At 37.7% G+C, this 22,884-nt stretch overlaps 1 protein-coding gene across 1 annotated transcript in view; it reads right to left on the bottom strand.

Annotated features, from left to right (window-relative positions):
* The window catches only part of GABRA4 (gamma-aminobutyric acid type A receptor subunit alpha4), a 66,638-nt gene that overhangs the window by 36,430 nt on the left and 7,324 nt on the right, over positions 1–22,884 (bottom strand). The window contains exons 3-8 of the mRNA XM_019412874.2: positions 13,213–13,280; positions 11,984–12,204; positions 11,727–11,809; positions 9,037–9,180; positions 8,094–8,246; positions 1,547–1,806 (exon numbers count right to left, since the gene is read on the bottom strand). Coding sequence (XP_019268419.1) covers positions 1,547–1,806; positions 8,094–8,246; positions 9,037–9,180; positions 11,727–11,809; positions 11,984–12,204; positions 13,213–13,280 — 929 coding nt within the window. The remainder of the gene's footprint in view (positions 1–1,546; positions 1,807–8,093; positions 8,247–9,036; positions 9,181–11,726; positions 11,810–11,983; positions 12,205–13,212; positions 13,281–22,884) is intronic.

The raw sequence follows: 22,884 nt of genomic DNA, 5'->3' as shown, positions 1-22,884 counted from the left end.
TTCTAATGGTTTTGAAAATCTTGCGAAATGGTTTATTCTAGAGGAAAATGTAAATTAAGTCAATTCAAATGGACTTAATGGAAAGGGCAATAATTTTCCTACGTGCTCACATGTTATTCTTAGAGAACCAGTGCCTGGAGCTCATAGGAGCTATAGGTTGTTGACACTTCACCAGTTAATCCCTGCTGGAGCGAGCATGGAACCTCATTTGTTCCACCGCCGTGTCCGCGGAGGACTTCCCCGACCACCTGCATGCCACACCCCTCCCCCCCCCCCCCCCCCCCCCCCCCGCACCTTCCCGCAGAAGACTTCCCCCGACCACTTGTATTCTGAATGGCACCCCAGCCCTCTCACAATGCGGCCTCGCTTCCTTCCTCTTAGGTGCTTCTGCACTATCACAGCACTGTCGGCAACTAACATGCGCATGTTTTTTAAAGTTTTAACATTTATTCATTTTTGAGAGACAGAGAAGGACAAAGAGTGAGCGGGGGAAGGGCAGGGGGAGAGGGAGGCAGAATCCGAAACAGGCTCTAGGCTCTGAGCTGTCAGCACAGAGGCTGGAGACGGGGATCGAACTCATGGACCGCAAGAGAACTGAGAGAGATCGTGACCTAGGCGGAAGTCTGATGCTTAACCAACTGAGCCACCCAGGTGCCCCTATTAATGCAGATGATTTTAAACCATCTGTCTCCCTCTCCTCATTCTACATACTTAAATGTAAGCTCCATAGAGCGGGATATTTGTTTAGGAGGGGGGTTACGTACACTGTTGATTCTCAGACCAAAACAGAGTCTGTCACGTGGTTGGCAATGAATGTGTATTTGTTGGAGTTAGAAAATGAAGGAATTAATGAATGATTTAACAAATACAGGGAATAAGTTATTATCTACACACAATAAAGTCGATCATTATATATACTGTGATTTGGGCAAAAGAGTTTTAAACCATTACTTGTGGTTTAATTTTTTATTGCAGAATCACTAATGTGCTCCATGTAAATTACAGTAGCTCTTAGGTTTTTACATCCTTTTAGGTCTGTTCCCTTAGGATAAGAATTCTCAGTCTTTGGCGTTCATCGACTACAACTATGGGTGTTTTGTTTATCGGTCTCATTTTCTCGTTTAATACAAGGGCACAGGCCCCATCCAGCCCCACGGGATAGTGCTAATGTGGGATCATGTTAAGAACCGCTGCTTTATTTTGTTCAATGAACTCTACCAAAACGCTTTGTCAACCCACTCAAAGATATCCATAGGTTCCTCTTAAGAGTATACCTAAGATTTTGCCTGTCAAAAATCTTTTAATTCTGGCAGCAAGTTACAAACAACTAGCTCCACGTAAATCTAGCTGGTCCAAATCTGTTTAATTTTTAGGCCATTAATCACCGTGTTAAAGTTGAAATTTACAATTATCCTTTTATATTTTTCCAGACTTTAAATAACTCACAAATTGTTATTGGGGTTTTCAAATTCTCAGTTTTTCTCCTGGCAATGCAAATCTGCCCAGAAAGTTGAAATCTTAAACTGAAGGAGATTAAGTCAAATACCTGTAGAGGTGTTTCAGGATGCTTTTCTCTCAGCACTGGAGCAGCCGGGATCTCCTGGGGGGCTTTTGATGACTTCCTTTTGGCTTTTTCCATTTGAATATTGGTAAAATAATTGACAGCAGCAAACTCAATAAGTGCGGAAAATACGAAAGCAAAGCAGACAGCTATAAACCAATCCATGGCAGTAGCATAGGACACTTTGGGCAAGGAATGCCGGGCACTGATGCTCAGTGTGGTCATGGTGAGGACTGTGGTTATTCCTTCAAAAGCAAAAGAGCAAAGAGACAAAATACTTTACCATTACTTCTATGAAAACAAACCAACAAACCAACAAACCTAGGGATTTGGTGGGGTAGGGGTTACAAATTTTTCAATATCTCAAACCAAACCATCTTTAGTGGAAGATTTGAATCCTAGTGGGTCAGTGAAATTAGCACAGGTTTTTTTGTTAATTTTTTAAATGTTTGTTTATTTTTTGAGAGACAGAGCGTGGGCAGGGAAGGGGCAGAGAGAGGGAGACACAGAATCTGAAGCAGGCTCCAGGCTCTGAGCTGTCAGCACAGAGCCCTATGTGGGGCTTGAACTCACGAACGGTGAGATCATGACCTGAGCCAAAGTCGGATGGTTAAACGACTAAGCCACCCAGGCGCTCCAGCACAGGTTTTTGAGTAAGACACAGATATAATTAAAATCCTGCCTCTATATTAATCATTGGCTCAGTGCCACCTGGATTAAGTAAGGAAAACTCACTGGGCTTCATTTGATACTTACCTATTGGGTTTGCTATAAAGATTACAAATATATAAGGCACCTGTCATATATTGGATTGGTATTAGTATCTGAGCCTACATACCTGAGAAAGTCAACACATCCATCTAACAGGATGTGTGACTTATTGAAGTGCTTATTCTCAACCAGAAGTGAGAAGTTGATAGCATTGTAATTTGGACCATCAAAATTTCTGGGATAGGTATGGCCCATTGCTATTGAGAATCATTACCAGAAAAAGCATGAATTATAGATATTTATAATCCTTAAGTGAATATTACCTATTGAATTAAGATAATAATAAAATAATAATAATCTAGTTGTGAAAGAGCTTAATTTATAAAAGGCAGTACATGTAGATTTCTGAAAAAATTGATTTCTAGAATAATTTTGTTTTAAATATTGGACATCTACCATGCATCAGTTCGTGGTAGGCAGGAAAATCTTTGCAACAGGAATAGAAGTACTTCTCTTTCATCAACAGGCTTCCAAAGCATATCATTTCCAGGGAAGCCTTCTCCTCAACCTAAAAAAAAGGTTAGTCCCCATTCTCAGTATAAAAATTCCACTTGCCACGAGAACTATAGAGAAATGCATTATTTAAAGATGCTAATAGTTGACTCTTTCTGCATCTTTGTCTATCTGTATATTTAATCTATGTTATCTAGTTAAGCTTGAAAATTTCTCTGAGAATTTACTATATCCATTTAAACTCATTCTATATAATGCTCAGGATAGCTCATGAATTGACACACCCAGATGTCGGGGGATGAGGAGGAGGAAGATAGTGATGATGATGATGATGATGATGATGATGATGATGATAATGATGATGATGATGGAGACACCTAAACTATATATTCCAATCCATGTCAATCCTTAGTTGAAAGCCAAATAATACATGTCAAACTGAAGAAAAAGTGAGCCCCATGCAGTAAAGGAATGATAATATTTGAGCTTAGGGAGAAATTATATTGTCTCCTCAACTCAGCATTTAATTATATTCTTCCTTGTTCCCTAATTATTCCATGTATGTAAGCCTGTTTCCACAACTTGATTTAGTGTAGCCTCCTTGAGGGCATAAATGTCTAACATTTCTTCAGGACAGACCATACCTCATATAGTGCTGGATACATGACCAATGCATAAGAAATAAAAACTCATTTTTTCACCTCCTCACCAACCCATTTTTTTCTCTAGTCCTCCCTCTCTTAATTGTCAATTTTGGAACATAAAAAAATTAAAGCTACTTACAGTATATAAACTATAGATCTTTTAAAAATATTCCATAAACAGAGAAAGAAATTTGAGGATTTGGTTGTATTCCCTTTTAAAAAAAATAATGGTGATTTTTTTTTAGAGTTTTATTTGTCTAAAACAGATTTTAAAATGTGTGCTTGGTGAAATAAGGAGATATGAAAATAGCTAGAAAATGGAGTATTGGGAATTTATTGGACTTCATTTCAGAAAGAGACCTTAGAACTTTTAGGCCTCCATTTTGAATCTCAGAAAAAATGGCAGCTTTCCTATGCTGCCCATGAAATGTAAATTAATTTTTAAAATTTTAGCTACATAGTTTGAAAATAAATCAAAGTTTTTCTTCTTATTCATAAAAATTTAAGTTTAATGGTCTATTAAGAATTCAAAAATGTTCTACAACTTCCTTACTTCCCCTACTAAAAACTATGCTGAAAACACTCGGGAATAAAACATGAACAGTGCAGCCTAAATAAGAATACTACTCAGAACTCAGAAAATTCCACACAGCATGTGATAACAAAAAAAGGAAAAGTCGAACCCAACTATAAGCAATTTGGGATTTCCCATGTTGCTTTGAACATTTGTTTCTTGTACTAGAACAATTTCTCCCTCAGACCTCAAGTAATGGTCTTCATCTTCTCCTGCTATCATAGAAAGAAATTCCTTTGTTAATGTAAGTAAGTAGGATATTAATGCAATTATTGAGCCATGAACCCCAAAATTACTTTCTGATCATTAAGGAGGGTAAATCCCCAGTTTCATGAAGATGTTAAATTATGCTAGGGACATAAATGCAAAAAATCCTGGATATGTGGCCACTTTCCATTCCCTTTTCACTGATTTGAGTCAATTTAGTTTTAAAGTTTGTAGAATAGCCCTTGAAGGGTATATGATACTATGGTTCATCTTTCCTGACTATTGGCAAAGTTAGGAAAGGTAGCCTGCATAAACAATTGGCTAAGTGTTTGAAGTTGCCATCCTTTTCTTTAGACATTAAAAAGTTCTGTCTGCCTGGTGATCAAATTTAAAGAAAGCACTAGCATGACAGGAATGTGCTTATTACAGCTGTTTTTAGACAGAGCATTTGGTTCAATAAATACTAAAAGAATTGCAAACAGAAGCCAACCCTTTGGAGAAGAAGCCATGCTGCCTCTGCATCTAGGAAGACATTGCATCTGCTCTAAATGGCTTTGCTGGCATCTACCCTCAAAACACTTCAACAACCACAGGATTTTTTTTGACACATTCAAGTATTGATGCCAGTACCTGCTTTTATAATGCTGAATATGTACCATATTGGCTGGCCCGGGAGCTGGGAGAGGACGTGGAAGAGTGGGCTAAGACTGTGCACAAGAGTAAATTTTTGGCTGGCCACTCCAAGAAAATGAACTAGTAATGATTTAGACATGCCAGCTGGCATTTACTCTGGTTTAACATTTTACTATACTGGAATAATTAGAAGACTTAAAGGCATGCAACTTTGCAGATAGAAGGCCTTTGGAGAGAATGTAGCACACTCTGCTTCTCATAGTTACACTAATAAATTTTTTTGAAGGGGGAGTCTGTTTTTGCATGATTTCTAGTGATATCTCTGACCCAGCAAATTCTCTCCCTGAATGAAGAGGGAAATGAAAATTAGGGGAAAAAATATTAATCCAGAATGAATTTTTTACTTGAATCTCATATGAAATAGATTGCCAATGATCCCCCAAACACTTTAAACTTAACTTCCTTAAGAAAATACCATCTCAGTGCCTCAATGAACAATTTAATAACTACCATTCTGACACATCTTAGACATTTCAAGACTTCATTATTGTGCATAATTTCCCTGGTCAATCAAAACCAACATCTTGGCACACAAGCTCAAGACAGGCAAATGTCACAGTTCAAATGGAAAAAGCTACCCACAAATTATCTTCAGCACACATCCATACAATCTCACTCAGTAGCTCTGGAATACTCCACAAGTGCCCACATCATACTTCCTGTGAAGACAGAATGACAGAGTAGAAATGGCAGAGTTCTCAAAGTTAGACAGAAACTGTCCTGGGTCCATCACTTATAAGAAGGTGACTGTACACAAGTTTCTTGATTTCTTTGAGTTATTTTGCTTCTCCATGAAAAATTAATAACACCTACCTTGCTGAGCTATTGTGAAGATTACACAAGATGGCACATCTTATCCTTACTACATGCTACTTAATTTCCTTACAGTGTCTGCGTTATCAAGAAATCTGTAGGAAATGTTGGGTGGCTACAGCTGTGATCAATGTTATCCTTCTCCGCACCACTGGCGATTTCCATTATTTGGGGACAAGTGAGACAGTGGCTACCAGTTTGTGTTGAACCCAAAAAGCACCCAAAGCTTATCAAACAATCACAATAAACATAAAGTGGTGGTCTCAAATGAGGTAGGTGGCCGGGTAGACTTATAATAACCAACATTTAAATAAAATGCATTGTGTGATAGGCATTCCTTCAAGTGCTTTATCCAAATTAATTTATTTAATCCTCATAGCAGCTCTGTGAAGTAGGTGCAACCATGTATCCTGTTGTAACACATGAGGAAAAGAGCAGAAGCAACTCACTGATGGTTTGTCAGCAAATCAGTGGCAGACCTAGTGGTTAGAACCTTGGCTGCAGAATCTGTATTAAGATACTATTATACCTTCATCAGATGCACAAGTGATGGGTCAGTATTTTCTGTTCTGGGTGTTCTTTAAGACCACAGAAAAAAGATGACAAAAATAAGTGATTTTACTTTTATTATCAATGAAATAGTTCCTGAAATATTGATATTATTGGTGCCAGGGAAAGTTAAAGAACTTTGGTCTGTTGCTCAGCCTCAGCAGGTACTTCCTGCCCAGTCAGGCTGACTCAACATGACATGGAAACACCCAAGATCAGTATGGGCACTAAATGAGATAATGAGCATAAAGGACTTAGCAGAGTGCCTGGAATTACACAACAGAACAATATATGTTTTCTTGAAAAAGCAACTAAAAATCAAGGAAATCAAGTCAGAACAAAATAAATCTCCTGTCAGAGAAGTATGAGAGAGAGTAACTAATATGTACTAAGTGCACCATATGCCCTGTGATGAGGACCGCACATAAATCCACATCCTCACTAGTCTATGAAAGAGAGTTGTATTAGCATGGATATGTATATGGATGGAGAAAATAAGTGCCAGATTCCAGTTTCAAACCCCAATCTGTTATGGTGCAAAGCTTAGATTTGTTATTTTCTGTTTCATTTTTACATACGTTTTTAATAGGTAAAATTTATTCAACACTTGCAACATGGGTTTATTCTTTAACTGAACCTTTGCAACTCTATGAAGGAGGCAGTGCCATGATACCTGCTCACTACCCTCCTGGGGTCATACCCTGCCCCCAGGATTGACCTTATGCAGTGGTTTCCCCAGTAGGGTTCTTGAGTAAACCTAAGACTAAAGGAGGGTGGGTGCAGGGTCTATGGAAAATGTCCTTACATTCACGTGCACTGAGGACACTAAGACACCTTATGAGTTCTCTATAAGGATGGGGAAGTGAGATGAGAAGCTCCTTCTTCCCCCAGTTTCTTCTCACCAGCATCCATCCCCTCAGCTCTTGTATGATAAGGAATATTCTCCCGTGGCCTTAATCCTAGTAACTAGAAAAAGCAAAGGGAGATTGACATCTCTTGTGAGGACTATACCTCCAGTCCAGAGCAACTGGGAACATTTTCTTTCTTATCCTGCTACTGAATGCTTGTGCTACTCACAATCAATAGAAAAAGAATAGAGAAATTTGTTAAGTTACATAAATACCATTATAACTAATTATATTATTTAAAAGCATGACTGATATGTAGAAGACTTATGAAGAGCTATAAAATTTAAAACTGATGTGTTCTGGACCTCATATAGCTTAGAATATGATCTATAGAAAGCCACTATAAAAATGAAAAGAAGAAAATATGGTGTGTTCAGAAAAAAAGATTTAACTAGAATATAACAATAAGCTAATAAACTAGGCGTATAATACCATCCAACTCAATGCATTTAAACCACTTGCACTTTGTTCCTCTTCATTAGAAGGCAAATTTTTCTAAGGCTTTCATATGTATTCAGCCATGACTTTTATTTGTTTTATTGTAAGCTCCCAGTGCATTTCATTTTAACACCTAGATATGATTTTAATTCAATTACACAACATTAAGGTAGGAGCCCAAGAATGTCACCAAAAGTGAAATCATATCCAGTTTCACACTTGGTCTTCATCTGCCGGGTCTTAATAAGAGAAGTCTGATGGGGCCCCAAAGGAAGGGATAGACTGTCCATATCCCCTCAAGCCTTATTCGTCTTGGCTGGGAAAAAATGGAAAGCTTATGTGATTCTTTTCTGAATACAGCTTGATATATTACCGTTTAATATTTTCTTAGAAAAAAAAATTATGTCTACGAGCTATTCCCATGAATCGTGATCAAAATATAATGTGGACAAAAAATACCCAAGAAAATGAATCTCAATTACCAAACACAGTCCTAGCTGGAACGGATTCCTTGTTTATCCAGAATGAAACTTGAGAAAGAATGACTGTCATAATACACGGAATATATGTCTGAATCATAAAGTAACCCATCTTCCGTCTGAGGTGGAAGTAAACTGTCATAACAATATATTCACCTAGAAATAAAACATGAGGAAAATGGATTATTGGTTATGCAGGCAATTAGTCAATAACTTCATAATCATATTTCAGCCGAAAAAGAGCATTTTAGACAAAGAATTATCTGTTGTGCATAGCAAGCAAACTGAGAAATATATAGTTCCTAACTATGGGGAAAATGACCCTGAACACAATTATTGTTCTATACGGTGATGAAGCCATTTAATACATTAAGCTATAACTTTTAAAAAATTCTTGCAGCGCTGTCTATTTTGAAGGTCCAGTACTGCAAAAGCAATTACCATTCAATTTCAGCATTTTCTAAGAGCAGAATTTAGACCGAACTTTTATGGAAAGTCAGTAGGAAAAAAAAATGGAAACACACACACGTTTGAAAATACTGCCTTAGTTTTCAGAAACAGCTATATTTCTAAATGTTATATATATATATATATATATATATATGTATATATATATATACATATATATATATATATAAATACAAAGAGAAACATATAACATAGAACCATAGTTGACATCCCTGAGTTCAGGTATATTTTACGGGCATTTAGACAAGCTAATAAGGTAAACAAACTGTAAGATTTCTAATGGCTGTTGATAAGTACTTTTAATATTACATCTGAAAGCAACAATTAAGAAAGTTACTTAGGAAGCGGTAGACTTATTCTCAGACTCTGAAGCCCAGGATTCAGAAGACTCAAATCCCAGAATCTGTTTTCAGTCCCACTTGCAGGCTCGAGAATGAATGCCAAGTAGCATATTGATTTTAATTATTAAACATCTCACCCGTAATGGACTTGATAGTTTCACTTGACACAGTTTGCCCAATCAAGTCATATTGGACTAAGCTGGAAGACTCCTTTGGAACTTCCACTGATTTCTCAGGACCTTTTGTCCATGTATAAATCATCTCACTCTTCGGATATGCATCTGAATGAGAGCCCAGAATGTGATTAAAGTCAGTGGTCCTTTCCCATCAGCACTGATGGTCAACATTTAAGAATATTACACATGTTCAAGAAAGATGGAATAAAAGTAAACAATAATCATGATTTTTAAAACACGTTTAAGACTTAGAAAACTGTAGAGATTAAATAAACAGTCTTGCAACTCAGCATGTTTCTTGCTCTTATGTCGAGAATTGGAGGAGAGATTAACATTGGAGGAGAGGCACTTGGATGTGTTTCCATACTAATAGGAGAAGCAGTTGAAAAGCGGAAATAATACCCCTCCCCCCAAAAAGTACTTCTTTCCATTCTCACTCACTTCCAGGGCTTGACCAACACTGACTCCTTCCATCCTACGGCAACTCTGCCAATTAGAAATGTACCAGATGCCGTCTATAATAATACAACAACAAAAACAAAAACAAACCCTACTGTTGGGAGAGCTCTCCAGGGGTCACCTATTCCACACTGCCTCTGGGCAGTCCCCGTGCCTTCTGGGAACAATTCGGCAGTGACAACTGGCTCTGCTGTTTGTGGAGCTCTCCAGGGAATATAATTACACAACCAGTTCCACTACCTTTAAACTCTTTACAATCAGGACATTTTCCTTTCCATCTTCAACAAATCCCTCCCAGAGGCAATTTAAGCCCATTTCCTATTATTTGGTGTTCAACTCAAATGGAAACCAGCTGCCTGCTGACCAGTCTACCCACAACAGATAGCTTGGCTCACACACAAATAAGTTCAAAAGAACCAAGATGAATCGGTTCCCTCCACAAACCTTCCTAAAGTGACTACAGCACAGTAGGTCCTCAGTGAAAGTTTAATTCTACAAGAGTTGATACCTAGGGAGATTATTTTTACAAACAGCTTCTCAAAACAAACTAGGAGGCTTGTGTTGTCATTTAGCAGTATAGAGTCATGTGTCAACATTTCTCTCCTAAAGTGTATTCATGCTTCATCATACATTTAAAAGACCCTGAATGCTATGTTCCTGCCCATGATATTTTAAATCAGGTATTCTTCTCTTGGCTATCCTAACTTGGTAGAATAACCTTTCTCTTAATGATTCAATACTTGAGGTAGGAAGTGGGGGCGTGGGCAAAATGGGTGAAAGCGATAAAAATATGTCTCTTTCTAATTCCCAACCCAACAAACTTCCAAGGAGTGATTTCTTTATCTAGTACAAACCCTGACTGGTGCCAACTATGTTCAAGTCACTCCGAAGAGTGCTTCTCGATGGGCAGCAGAGGTGGGTGGGCGGGAAAGAACTTCCCATAGATAAGAACAATCTGTAGGGGAATTTAAATTATTACAGTACAAATGGATTTTAATTATGCCCCAGTGAGATCGCCCTTTCTGTCTATGTATCTTTTTAATTTTCTCTCATTAAGTCACTGGTCAGCGAGTAAATGACTCTCTAGCTTTCACCTAGCTCACCAAACACTGTGATTACTAGGGGTTGTCAAAGAATGGTGAATGCCAGTTCTCATTAAGTTACGCACAATGGTAAGAGCAGGCAACAGTTTCACAATCAGTGCACTAAGAATCCAAAGCAATAATAAAAGCCAGCACCTGTTTTTGGTAGCTTCTGAGTGAATCAAATATTTGAGGCACACATTAGAAGAAGCAATCTCATTTTTCCACCATCTCAGGTAAAGGGAGCTTGGGGGAAGGGATTCCATATTCTTTACTACCCATTCATTTCACCTTCTTGCCTTCACCTCCACAAAACATTTGCAAATCATCTACTTCATAGCTTCTCCTCTAGTACCGTCCTTGTCTAAGCCATTGCCATCTTTGATGGTACTAAAGCAATAGCCTCCCACTCTTCTCTGCTTCTACTCTAGTCTCCCTACAATCCATTCTCCATAGAAAAGCTGAAATGAAATTGTAAAATGTTAAAGAACGCCAAATCCCCTAGTAAAACCTTCCAAAGTCTTTCTGTAGCATTTACAATAGAATCTAATCCTTAATGTGGTCTATAAGATGCTACATGATCTGGATCTGTCTACATATCAGACCATATCTCTTATGATGCTTTCATCATGCTTCAGCCACTTGGGTTCTAACAGTGTTGCTGATATTATTTTAACCTGGTCATTTCAAGAAGACCTGAAACCTCTCTGACCTTTTTTCAAATCTGCCATAAAGAATTCTGCTTGTAACAGATGATGTTAAATTACTCCCTCTCCCCCCCCCCAAAAAAAATCCTTTGTACTTTCTTTGTTACACCACCAACACATGGAGTTCAGAAGTCCTTAATTTCACCACTGACCACCAACCTATTATTTATGAGTCAGTTTACCCGGGCTGTCTGTCCAAATTGATTTTTGGTTTTTGGAAAAGGGGCTGTTTTTACTTCTTTATTTAAATATATTAGGTAAAATAGAGTCTCCTAAAAGTCAAATCTTGGACAGTTATTGTCATGAACAATGATTTATGGATTATGGGAAATTGTGCACATATATAGATATCAGCTTGTGTTAGATATTAATAAATTCTAACAATACTTTTATTGTAACTTACAACTTCCAAATTTCAAAGGGCATGCATGACCATCCATGGGGAAATCCACCAATCTCATGGGACACTCCGCACTTATGGTGAGTCTATGATGGAAAAATGCGATTAAAATTAACTCTCATTTTAAAAATGATTTTTTAGACACCTAAAACGAGAAGGATGAAAAGAAGGAAGGAAGGACAGAAGAAGGGAGAGAGAGAAGGAAGAAAGAATGGAAGAAAGCATAAAAAGGAAAGAAGGAAAAAGAAAAAAATGACTACCTCATTGTGTATAAAATAGTGCCATTTCTCATAATTCTAAAAAGCTTGTTTGGAGCTGTCATATTATGTGAAACAGATTTCTTTCCATTCCTGAAGAAAGTATCAGGTGTCCACACTTTTGTTACCATCATATTGTTCAATCTCAAAATTTCAATGGGGCCATCATATTTTAGTCTTTTGTCAATCCATGTCTGTCTGAAGAACACATCCATTGTGTATTCCTAGGGAAATTAGTTTGTGACATTCAAATCACAGATGACTACACATAAATATGCATTAAATTCTAGCCTCTATCCCACTCATAAAAAAAAAAAAACTACCCAAATAAAAACTAAATTAATAGGAGCAGAAATGTTCTTACATCAATGGAGCTAAATGATTCTCAGCAATTAAAGCATGTTGTGTCCATCTTGATACCTTAATCTTCTACTTCATCAGGTAAATAAATTACCATACACATGAATCATTCAAGACTAATTACTATAATTTAATAAAACTACCAGCACAAAGTAATTACAGTTGTGCTTTAGACCAGGTAGCAAAATTAGTGAAAGTGTAACAAATATCATTGTATTATTAATCATAAAATCGTAGGCATCTCTAAGACAAGTAAAATATGTAAAAAGCAATTTTATACTCACAAAATTTATTAAAATTAGCCGAGGAGCCTAAGGCCAAGGAAAAAAGGTAAAGTAGGTCCTTTAACCTTTAAACTACATATATTTAGTATTAGAGGGCACAACTGAATAGATGAATTCATCATGACCAGTGTTTGGTGTTCTAACCTCTGTAAGTATGAGAGAGAGGCAGGAAGAGAAGGCATGGGGGGGGGGGGCAAGTCGTGAGCAGTTGGGCCAACATGGAGTACTAAATGCAGTTAGGACTACAATGTAGTTTTATACAAAAAGTAATTACACTCTTCAATTTTCTCCACTTCAATAATTTTCTAAGGAAAAAAAAAATCACTACATAAAAGGTTGTGCCACTGACACAAGTAATAGTAAGTTTTTTTTTTCTTTGTTGAGAAAAACTCCAAACCAAAAAATACTCAAATATTAGAGCTGAAATGTAAATTCAATGTCTTATCCTTATAAACCTTTAAGTCTAATTAGGAGGCTCTTTGACTTTCTAGCTGTGTGCGATTAACAACAAGATAAATATTATTTGCCCTCTCTTCTGCATGTTTTCTTCAAAAGGCAAAAAGTACATGAAGTTGCCTAAATACCTACCATTTCCACATCAGAAACAGGTCCAAAGCTGGTGACATATATGTCAGTTTTTACTTCTGTAACAGGACCTAGTAGGTATGAAGTAAATAGGAGTGAAAAAAAAAAAAAAAACCAATATTACAGGCAAGGAGAATAGAGCAAATACAGATACATCATGTTTTTACTGGCATCTTAAATATTTAGTGAGATAATGCATCTCTACAAAAAAAAATGTAGACAAAAGAATAACAGAACCAGAAAGCAGTGTTTATTTACAGGCAAAAAAAAAAAAAAAATTACTTAGGATAACGTTGTTTCTTAAAGAAATACATCACCTACCGGGCACTACTGTGAAAGGCAGTGCAGGGAACAAAAACTTTTAGCCTTTGTAATTTTTTATAGTCCATCATCTGACTGGCCCTTAGTAAAGAAGCGAGCTGTTAAAAAGAGGGAACTTAGCCACAAGAGTGAGGAGGAGAAAAACCATAATGGTCGTCTTTGGAAAGCTGAGGATTCTACTTAAATAAGAGCACAAAAATGATTCATGGTACCTTTAACAGTAGGCACACCATCCACCGGTAACTGAGATTAAAGACAAACTCTCCTACAAGCCAGACCTATTCACCTCTTGCCACCTACTAGCTGTTTGATCAAGGGCAGGCTACTGAACCTCTCAAAAGCAGCAATCACACATATCAAGCAAGACTACCGATAGGGATCAAGTGAAATTGCTCACATAAGACCCTGAACACAGTGACTCTCTCATAAGAGTACTTATTAAGTAGTAGTTTCTCTTGGCTTCTGATAAACGCCACTACTGAGATTCTTTCCTAGGTGTAAATAGGATTGGTTCAGAAACAAATACATGGGTGTGTTTGGCAGAAGGGAAAGGCGGGAGCATCATGATAATGGGGCTGACACAGATTTCAGACAAAGGAAAATTGCTACAATCTGGGTTTAGCATGGTGCTTAAAATCAGGAATTGTGGAATTTAAATTTGGCTCTTTTTAAATATACGATCTTAGTCAAGTCATGAATCCTAATAGGTTAAGGTTTTAATGAGTATTAAGTAAAATAATAAATGTAAATGACTTGCCCCAGTCTCTAGAACATAATGCTCTCAATAATGATAGTCATTATGATATATATACCTTTTTATTCCTAATAAAAATAAAAAATTGTTGCCCTCTTGAACATCATTTCCTTAAATGATGGTTTATACCATTGTATGGCCAGAAGCTAGATACTCCATACTGGAAAGAATAACATTGCTATCAAGAGGCACTATTTCCTTTGGATACTGGGTGGACAATTGGATTTATGCCAAAAAAAAAAAAAAAAAAAGAAAAGAAAAGAAAAAGAGAAAGGCAAATAACAGTTAGTATAGCTTAATGCCCTAGGTCTAAAGTTATCCTCATAAAAATGAATCAGAATATTTCTCCCTGTATAGGATGAAGACTGAGCCACAGGAAAAAAAATGGTTTGAAGAAGAATTAGAAATTCTTTCTTGAATAACTATCTTAAGACAAATAGGGGTATCTGAATGGCTCAGTTGGTTGAGCTTCTGACTCTTGATTTTGGCTCAGGTCATGATCTCACAGTTTCGTGAGTTTGGGCCCCACATCCAGCTCTATGATAACAGTGCAGAGCCTCCTTGAGATTCTCCCTCTCTCTCTGCCCCTCCTCCCCCACTCACACTCTCTTTGCCTCCCTCAAAATAAATTAATTAATTAAAAAATTTTTAATGTTTATTTATTTTTGAGAGAGAGAGAGAGACAGAGAGACAGAGCACAAGTTAGAAGGGGCAAAGAGAGAGGGAGACACAGAATCCAAAGCAGGCTCCAGGCTCAAAGCTGTCATCGCAGAGCCTGACGCAGGGTTTGAACCCACAAACTGTGAGATCGTGACCTGCGCCAAAGAATAAATAAATATATTTTTTAAAGGAGAAAAATATATCCTTTGTAAGTATAGTGAAAGAAAAGGTACAGATCCGATTGATCTATCAGAGGTTTTTTCATTTATAAATAGGTTATTTTAAATTTTATTTTAGAGACAGAGAGCATGAGCTAGGGAGAGAAGGAAAGAGAGAATCCTAAGCAGGCTCCATGCTCACGCTGAGCCTGACACAGGGCTCAATCCCATGGCCCTGGGATCATGACCTGAGCCAAAATCAAGAGTCAGACGCTCAACCGACTGAGCCACCCAGGCGCCCCAATGAGTTTGCATTAAAAAAAATAATAACACCTTTGGAAAGCAGAGAAAATAAGTGTGAGAAGTTAACTGAATTTTCATTTGAATGAGCAATTATAAACAACAACAAAAACATGGTAGCAATAAGCTCATTAAGCCAAAATGTTCCAGGAATAGATAGGCAATCCAAGAAGCTGATAATGTGTGTTGAACTTTAGAAAATAGAGCTTTTAACTCAAAGTGGTCCAAGAGTGGGACAAGTTATTCTGCTAGCTTCTTAAGAACTGCTAAAGTATCAAAAGCATTAAGTAGCTGCATGTCAGAGCAAAGGAGGTAAGTTACTTAGAACAATTAAGGTTGCATATGTCCTGACAACTGAACTGTTGTTTGACAAGATTCTTGAGAAATTAAAAGTTACTTCAAAGATCAATTTAGGGCAGTGGTTTTCAAATTGGAACTGAATCAGAATCACCTCGAAGGTTTGTTAGAGCACAGAATGCTGGGCTCCACCCTACACTTGCTGATTGACCTAAAGTGGAGCCTGGTAATTTGCATCTCTAACAGGTTCCTAGGTGATGCTGTTCACGTTGTTCTAGTTTACAGACAATGCTCATCTGATTTCTAGAATAGTATTTACCAAAATATGTCCTATAAAATATTAAGACCGTAAGTGTTCTATGGGAGTGAGGGAAGCGTAGGAGAGGAATTAGGCCAACGTAATTTTTACTTACAAATTTATTTTAAGGTGCATGGGGTTATACTAATTCTTATAGTTATAATGATTCCATGATAATAATGGGTATTTTCTTTTTTTTAATATTTTTTAATGTTTATTTTATTTTTGAGAGAAAGAGAAGGAGTGTGTGAATGGGAAAGGGGCAGAGAGAGAGGGAGACACAGAATCTGAAGCAGGATCCAGGCTCTGAGCTGGCAGCACAGAGCCTGAAGTGGAGCTCAAACCCATGAACCGCAAGATCATGACAAGAGCTGAAGTTGGATGTGCCTAACTGACTGAGCCACCCAGGCACCCAAATAATGGCTATTTTCAAATTCTTACATAATTCTTTCTTACTGATTCTTGAAAAATGTTTGCCTTCAGAATTACAATCCTAGTATTGTTGAGTTAGTTTGTGGCATTATTCAGTATTTGCTTTATATGATCACATAGGTCTTTCAGACAAAGCTAGATTCTGAAGATATGATTGGTAAAGAGATTTCATTTGGACACTCATTCAATAAACATCTATTGAGTGAGCACCTGCTGTGTGCCAGGTTCCATACTAGGCCCTGGTGCTTCAGTGGGAAGCAAGACTTAAGAGCTTCCTGCCTCAGGGAGTTAACGTGCTATTAGAGAAGTCTGAGTATAAGTAATCAAGAAATAAATTACATGGGAGGATCTTGTCATTCATAAGAGATATAAAACAGGCTGGTAATTGAGTTAGAGACTGGGAAAGCCTAGATGTTGTAGCCCTTCTTCAAAGCAGTAACTTTTAAACTGAGACCTGGAGGGTAAGCATGAGGCATTGGAGGAACCGAGAGAATTGCATCACAGGCATAAAGAACTTCAGGGAAGAAAGCCTAGAGGCGGGAGAGGCCTTAGTGTGCTCGGGGACCAGGAAAGAGGCCTGTGGGGCTGGGGCCAAGCAGGTAAGGAAGAAAATGATAAGAAATGAAAGCCACATAAACAGAAGGAAAACCAGAGTCAGGGGACAGAGATCCGCTCCTGAGCTGATATTCTAAAGTGGCATCTTTTAAGCAACATATTTATACTACACATTATGGTGACAGTTGTTAAAACTACATGGAAAAGAACTATTAGAGATCCCAGTGACAGATGGGCAACACATAGAGAGGTTGTTATGGGCTGAATTATGCTCTTTCCAAATTCATATGTTGAAGTCCTAACCCCCAGTACCTCAGAATGTACCTGTATTTGGAGTTAGGGTCTTTAAAAAAGGGAATTAGGTTAAAATGAGGTCATTAAGATGGGTTCTAATCCAATGTGACTGGTGTCCTTCTAAGAAGAGGAGATTAGGACACAGAACCACACAGAAGAAAGACCATGTGAATGAAGACAGAGAAGATAGCCATCCACAAGCAAAGGAGAGTGGACTTAGAAGAAACCAACCCTCTGCTGACATCTTGAACTTGCTGCCGTTTAAGCCACGCTGTCTGTAGTATTTTGTTATGGCAGCCCAAACAAAAGAATACAGAAATGCAAAAGAAACAATTTTTCCCTGTTCTTTCCCAACGTTTTCTCCCTCTGATATTCAGTACAGCTCTGCCTTAGGCTGTGAGGAAGTTTGATTTTTATCCCTTAATCATTGGGAGGCCATCAAGAGTTTGAAGTAAGGAAATTATGTGACCTGAATTATGTTTTTTATAAAATCACTCTGGCAGTTGTACGGACAATAAATTATAGGGAGGCAAGTGTAGAAGAAGGGCTCTTATAAGAGGCTGCTGTATTAGCCTAGCCAAGAAATAATGGTGGCCTATACTGGGAATATGGCAGTGGGGATGGAGTGTGGACAGATCAGTGGGCATGCTGGTGTGAAACTAACTCACCGGGAATGGGTTTTTTTCCAAAGAGCAATAAACAGAGATATAATATTCTATTTATTGAAGGCCTACTACATGCCAGGCAGGATACTAGCCTCTTTCCATATACTATTTCATTTAATTTTCACAATACCCTCCCAGGGTGATATTATCGTGAGGATTTTATGGATCTGGAAACTGAGCTCACAGAATTTAAATATAATAAGCCAGAGCCAGAATTATAACCCCCTTGTAGTGATCTCCAAAATATGTTCTGGCTTTAGTATGCTAATGATATCATTAAATAAGAAATAATAATTAATTGCTTATATAATTTTCTATCTACAACATAACATGCCATACCTAAATTTCCTAAATTTTGTTTATGTTACACCTAAATTTTGTTTATGCTTAAGTTCTGAACTGTGTTCTTGCAGCTCTTTCTATGTCTTTGCTCTTATTATAGCTTGTTTGATTCTTTCTTTCTCCCCTTAACAGTAAAATGAAATCTTAAGGCTCCTTGAAGTTCCCAACTAGCATAGCACATTGCACATACTAGGTGGTCAATAACTATGTGTCCGTGTTCTTAGTATCACCGCACTAGTGATTCAAAAACTTCCCAAAAAGAAAAATTACTTGGATTCATGTGTTACACCAGTTAAGCTAAAAATATTTCCTGATTAAAGCTGAAACTGTGTCTTATTTATATTTGTATCCTTTCCCAGAACTAATCTCCGGCCTTAAACGTAATAGGTTTCCAATAAATCAGTTTTCTATGAATAATGGTCGCTATGTAATTAAGAGCAATTCTTAGAGACGCTTCCTCTAACACTACTGTTTAGGATGTTCAAATCAACCTTACTAAGAGCATAATTACATAGAAACCAGATAATTTTGAGCTTGGAAGGACTTCTCATAATGTTACATGCATTTGTGTAACATCAAAGACATATTTTATTTAAAAAATCTGGCTTCTTTGGTAATAGGGAAGTGATTTTTAATCTACAAAATGTATTGGCATTTTGTAAGGCAAACAAAGTGATCTGCAATAGTCTTTGAAAGAAAGAACCAAGACTTCTAAGATCAAATCCAAAGGAATATTCCCATCTTATTAATGACTCTAACTTGGGTGCAAAGTAGGAAGACAATTAATAATATATGAGATAATTTTCCACTATTAACTTTACTTCGGCTGTACAGACCTGGTCAAAGGATATAACGATTTAATTTCTTGCCCAATAACAGTGCCCAATTTGCTGTCACACCAGGAAAAAGACCTAATGTGTCTGGCTGATTATGGAAATGGTTAATCCTGTTCACATTTTGTCCCCAGCTATGCATTTGAGGACATATTTATGGTTTTCCAGCCACTTAAATTCATGCATCAAGCTACATCTTACAAAACGCTGCTGATGTATTTCCAAAACTCAAGAGATTTAACGTATTTAGGAGGTACAATAACAACAAGGAATCTTGAGTGATATATTTAAAGAAATCTATAATTTAGTTTGTCATCAAAAAATACAGAAATGCTAGCCTTCCTGCCCGGTAAACAAAGAAAAGGTATCCATTGATGTCACAGAGAAAACAGAATGGTATAGAGTTTTACTTAAATGACATTAAAGATTAGTGCTTCCTATGTCCTATGATCCTTCTGTCAATCCAGGTCACCTTTTTAAATAATTAAAGTAATTAAATAAATAAGAAAAGCATTTAAAAAAACAATGAAATCAGGGCCAAAGATGAAAATGCAATTCACAGAAGGAAAATTCTTGTAGGCATTAAAGGTTTGAGAAGACATCCAACCACATTAGAAATCAGAAAATTCTAATTATTTCACAATCAAAAACCATTTCAAGTATGGTTGAAGGGTTTGTGGATCCTGAATCTCATATTCATTGTAAATGAGAGTTTTAATTTGTAAAACTACCACAGAAAACAGTTTGGCATTATCTCATCAAGTTGAACTCCCACTTACACTAAGATCCAGAAAAATCCATTCCTGGATGTATATGCAAAAGAAACTTTTGCACATTTACAGCAGGAAATTTGGGCCAGAATATTCACAGCAACACAATCTTGGAAACAAGCAAAATGCCTACTGCCAACAGAGAAGATGAATAAACTAGTTCCTATGAAGTGGGAATATCACACAGCAGTCAAATGAATGATCTATAGCAATATGCATCAGCAAGAATGAACCTTAGCATACACAATTAAGTGGGGGGGAAAAACACCAAAAGCTCATATACAACATGTTCCAAGCCAATACATTTCCTAATTTAAAATTTTAAAAATTGAGCCAAAATGAGATTCAAAGAAAACCTATGAAATAATTTAAAAAGGACTTGGAGCGGTGGTTGCTTCCGATGGGGCAGACAGGGAGAAAAGATGAAGGAGACTACATAGCAGGATGGAAGTTATCAAAGTTGTACAGTTTAATGATTGAACTGGTGTCTACTCTATCGCAGTGAATGAGTCCATAGATGGATGGGTAGTTAAAAAGAAGGTTATGTGTGGACCGATAATGGGTATTATTGGTGAACCAAGTATTTTTAATCCAGAATCCAATTCCGTGCACAAGAGGCTTTTAAAAATAAATACAATCAAAAGGCCTAGGCAGTAATATCATGCAGGTTGATGTATTTTTCCCCTAAAAGGAAACTAACAACCCAGGGAAATATTATCTAAATAAATATCCATAAAGTTGCAAATAGGCTCTATCTAGAGTTTACAGGGCCTACTTTGGGAAACACCAAAGGCATGTTGCATATCCTTGCCCTGCCCGAAAGAAAATGCAAATATACGATAGAGAGCAGCAGTACATCTTTTTTGCTAAACTGAGAGAAGAACAAAGTACATTCGTGTTCTGGGTTCTATAGTCCCTTGTCTTTCTCTCAGTTATTCTTTCCCTCCATTGTAATATTAACGTACCCCCTACTAGGTGATCCCCTACAGATGTATTCTGATATTTCTCATCTGAAAAGAAGGCAACCGTCCCTCTTTCTCTTGCTTTTCACATCGTGAGCTTCTGGGGAAAAAAAAATCCATTATTGCCTCTCATTCTTCCTTTTCTATTCACTCTACCATCTCTCGTAACCTGGTTTTCATGCCCAGGATCCACGAAAATCCCTTTTGTCAATATCATTCGTATCTCTGACACAATTCCCACAGATTTAAAAAAATAATTTAATCTCTCCCACTTTTAAACAGGCTCAGGTCATGATCTCACAGCTTGTGAGTTCAAGCCCGGCATCAGGCTCTGTGCTGAAGCTCAGAGCCTGGAGCCTGCTTCGGATTCGGTGTCTCCCTCTCTCTCTACCCTCCCCTGCTTGCACTCTGTCTCTCTCTCTCTCTCTTTCTCAAAAAAATAAACATTAGAAATATTAAAAATAAGTGAAAATAGAAAGGCTCTCTTGATCGTACTTCTCCTTCCATTTACCACCCATTTCTCTGCTGCCCCGTACAATAATTTAATACAAATGTCCAAAGATTCCTCCCATTCTTTCAATGTCTCCCAATCAGACCTCCACACCCATCACAGCACCAAAACTGCCCCTGTCAAAATCACTGACCATGCAGATATTGCTGAATGTAGTGATCAATTTTATGTTCTTATCTTTCTTAATCTGTCAGGAGCATTAAGAAGTAAATGATCAATCCCACCTCCTTTTTTTTTTTTAATTTTTAATGTTTATTTATTTTGGGGAGAGAGAGAGACAGAGCGTGAGTGGGGGAGGGGCAGAGAGAGAGAGGGAGACACAGAATCCTAAGCAGTTTCCTGGCTCTGAGCTGTCAGCAAAGAACCTGAGGCAGGGCTCGAACCCACGAATGCTGAGATCATGACCTGAGCTGAAGTCAGTCGTCTAACTGACTGAGCCACCCAGGGGCCCCCCCTTTTTTTTTTAAATTTTTAAATGTTCATTTTTGAGGGGTGGGGGGAGAGGGAGTCCTCTTTTTCTTTTAAGTTTATTTATTTTGAGAGAAGAGAGAGTGGGGAGGGGCAGTGAAAGGGTGAGATACAGAATCCCAAGCAGACTCCACACCATCAGCAAAGATGGCTGGAACTTATGAACTCTGAGATAATGGCCTGAATGACACCAAGAGTCCGAGGCTTAACCCACTGAGCCACCCATGCACCCCCACCTCCTATTCTAAACAAATATCTATATCTATCTATTTATATTTATATATTTTTAATTTAACATCCAGTATGCATACTCTGAGATTTTCCTCCTACCCAAAGGCCACTCCCCACTTGGTCTTCCTGAGACAGAGATTCCTCTTCTCTCCCACCTCGTAACACTGGAGACTTCAGAGTCCTATATTTGTACCTCTTCTCTATCATCCTTAATCTCTTGATGATCCCTTTAGTCTTATGGCTTTAAATACCATATATAGTGACATACCAATCGTCCCTGCTTTTCAGACTTACCTCCACTTAATGTCCAATCGGCATCTCAAATTTAACATATCCACATACAAATTGTTCATCCACACCCCGAATCTGCTTCTGCCGCAGTGTCGGCAAGTCTGTTTCTCCAGGCGTTCAAGTCAAAAACTTTGGAGTCAGATTTGACCCCTCCCTTTTCCTCACATCCCACATCCTAGCTGTCGTCAGTGGACTAGACCTTTGAAACATAGCCAGAAACCCATCATTTCTTCCAACTTTACAAGCTTCACTGCCACCAACTTGGTCAAAATATCCATCATCTCTCGCCTAGTTAATTGTGAAAACCTCTCTGCCTTTGCCCTTGACCCTGAGTGCCTGTTGTCAATACAAAAACCAAGGTGGGCTTTTGAAAATTAGGCAGTTCAGGTTTTGCCCCTGTTGAAATCTCTCTAATCACTTTTGATATAAATCACAGTAAAAGCAAAGTCCTTACCAGCTTGCAAAGCTTTACACAACCTCATCTTTGTATCACACTAACCCCTTCTTACTCTTCAGTCCTGCTGAACTTTACT

The sequence above is a fragment of the Panthera pardus genome, unplaced genomic scaffold (genome assembly GCF_024362965.1).
Source record: "Panthera pardus isolate Hobbes unplaced genomic scaffold, ASM2436296v1 HiC_scaffold_13, whole genome shotgun sequence".
Lineage (NCBI taxonomy): Eukaryota > Metazoa > Chordata > Mammalia > Carnivora > Felidae > Panthera > Panthera pardus.
The sequence above is the reverse complement of the archived record's forward strand: the minus strand, read 5'-3'. Positions and strand labels throughout refer to the sequence as shown.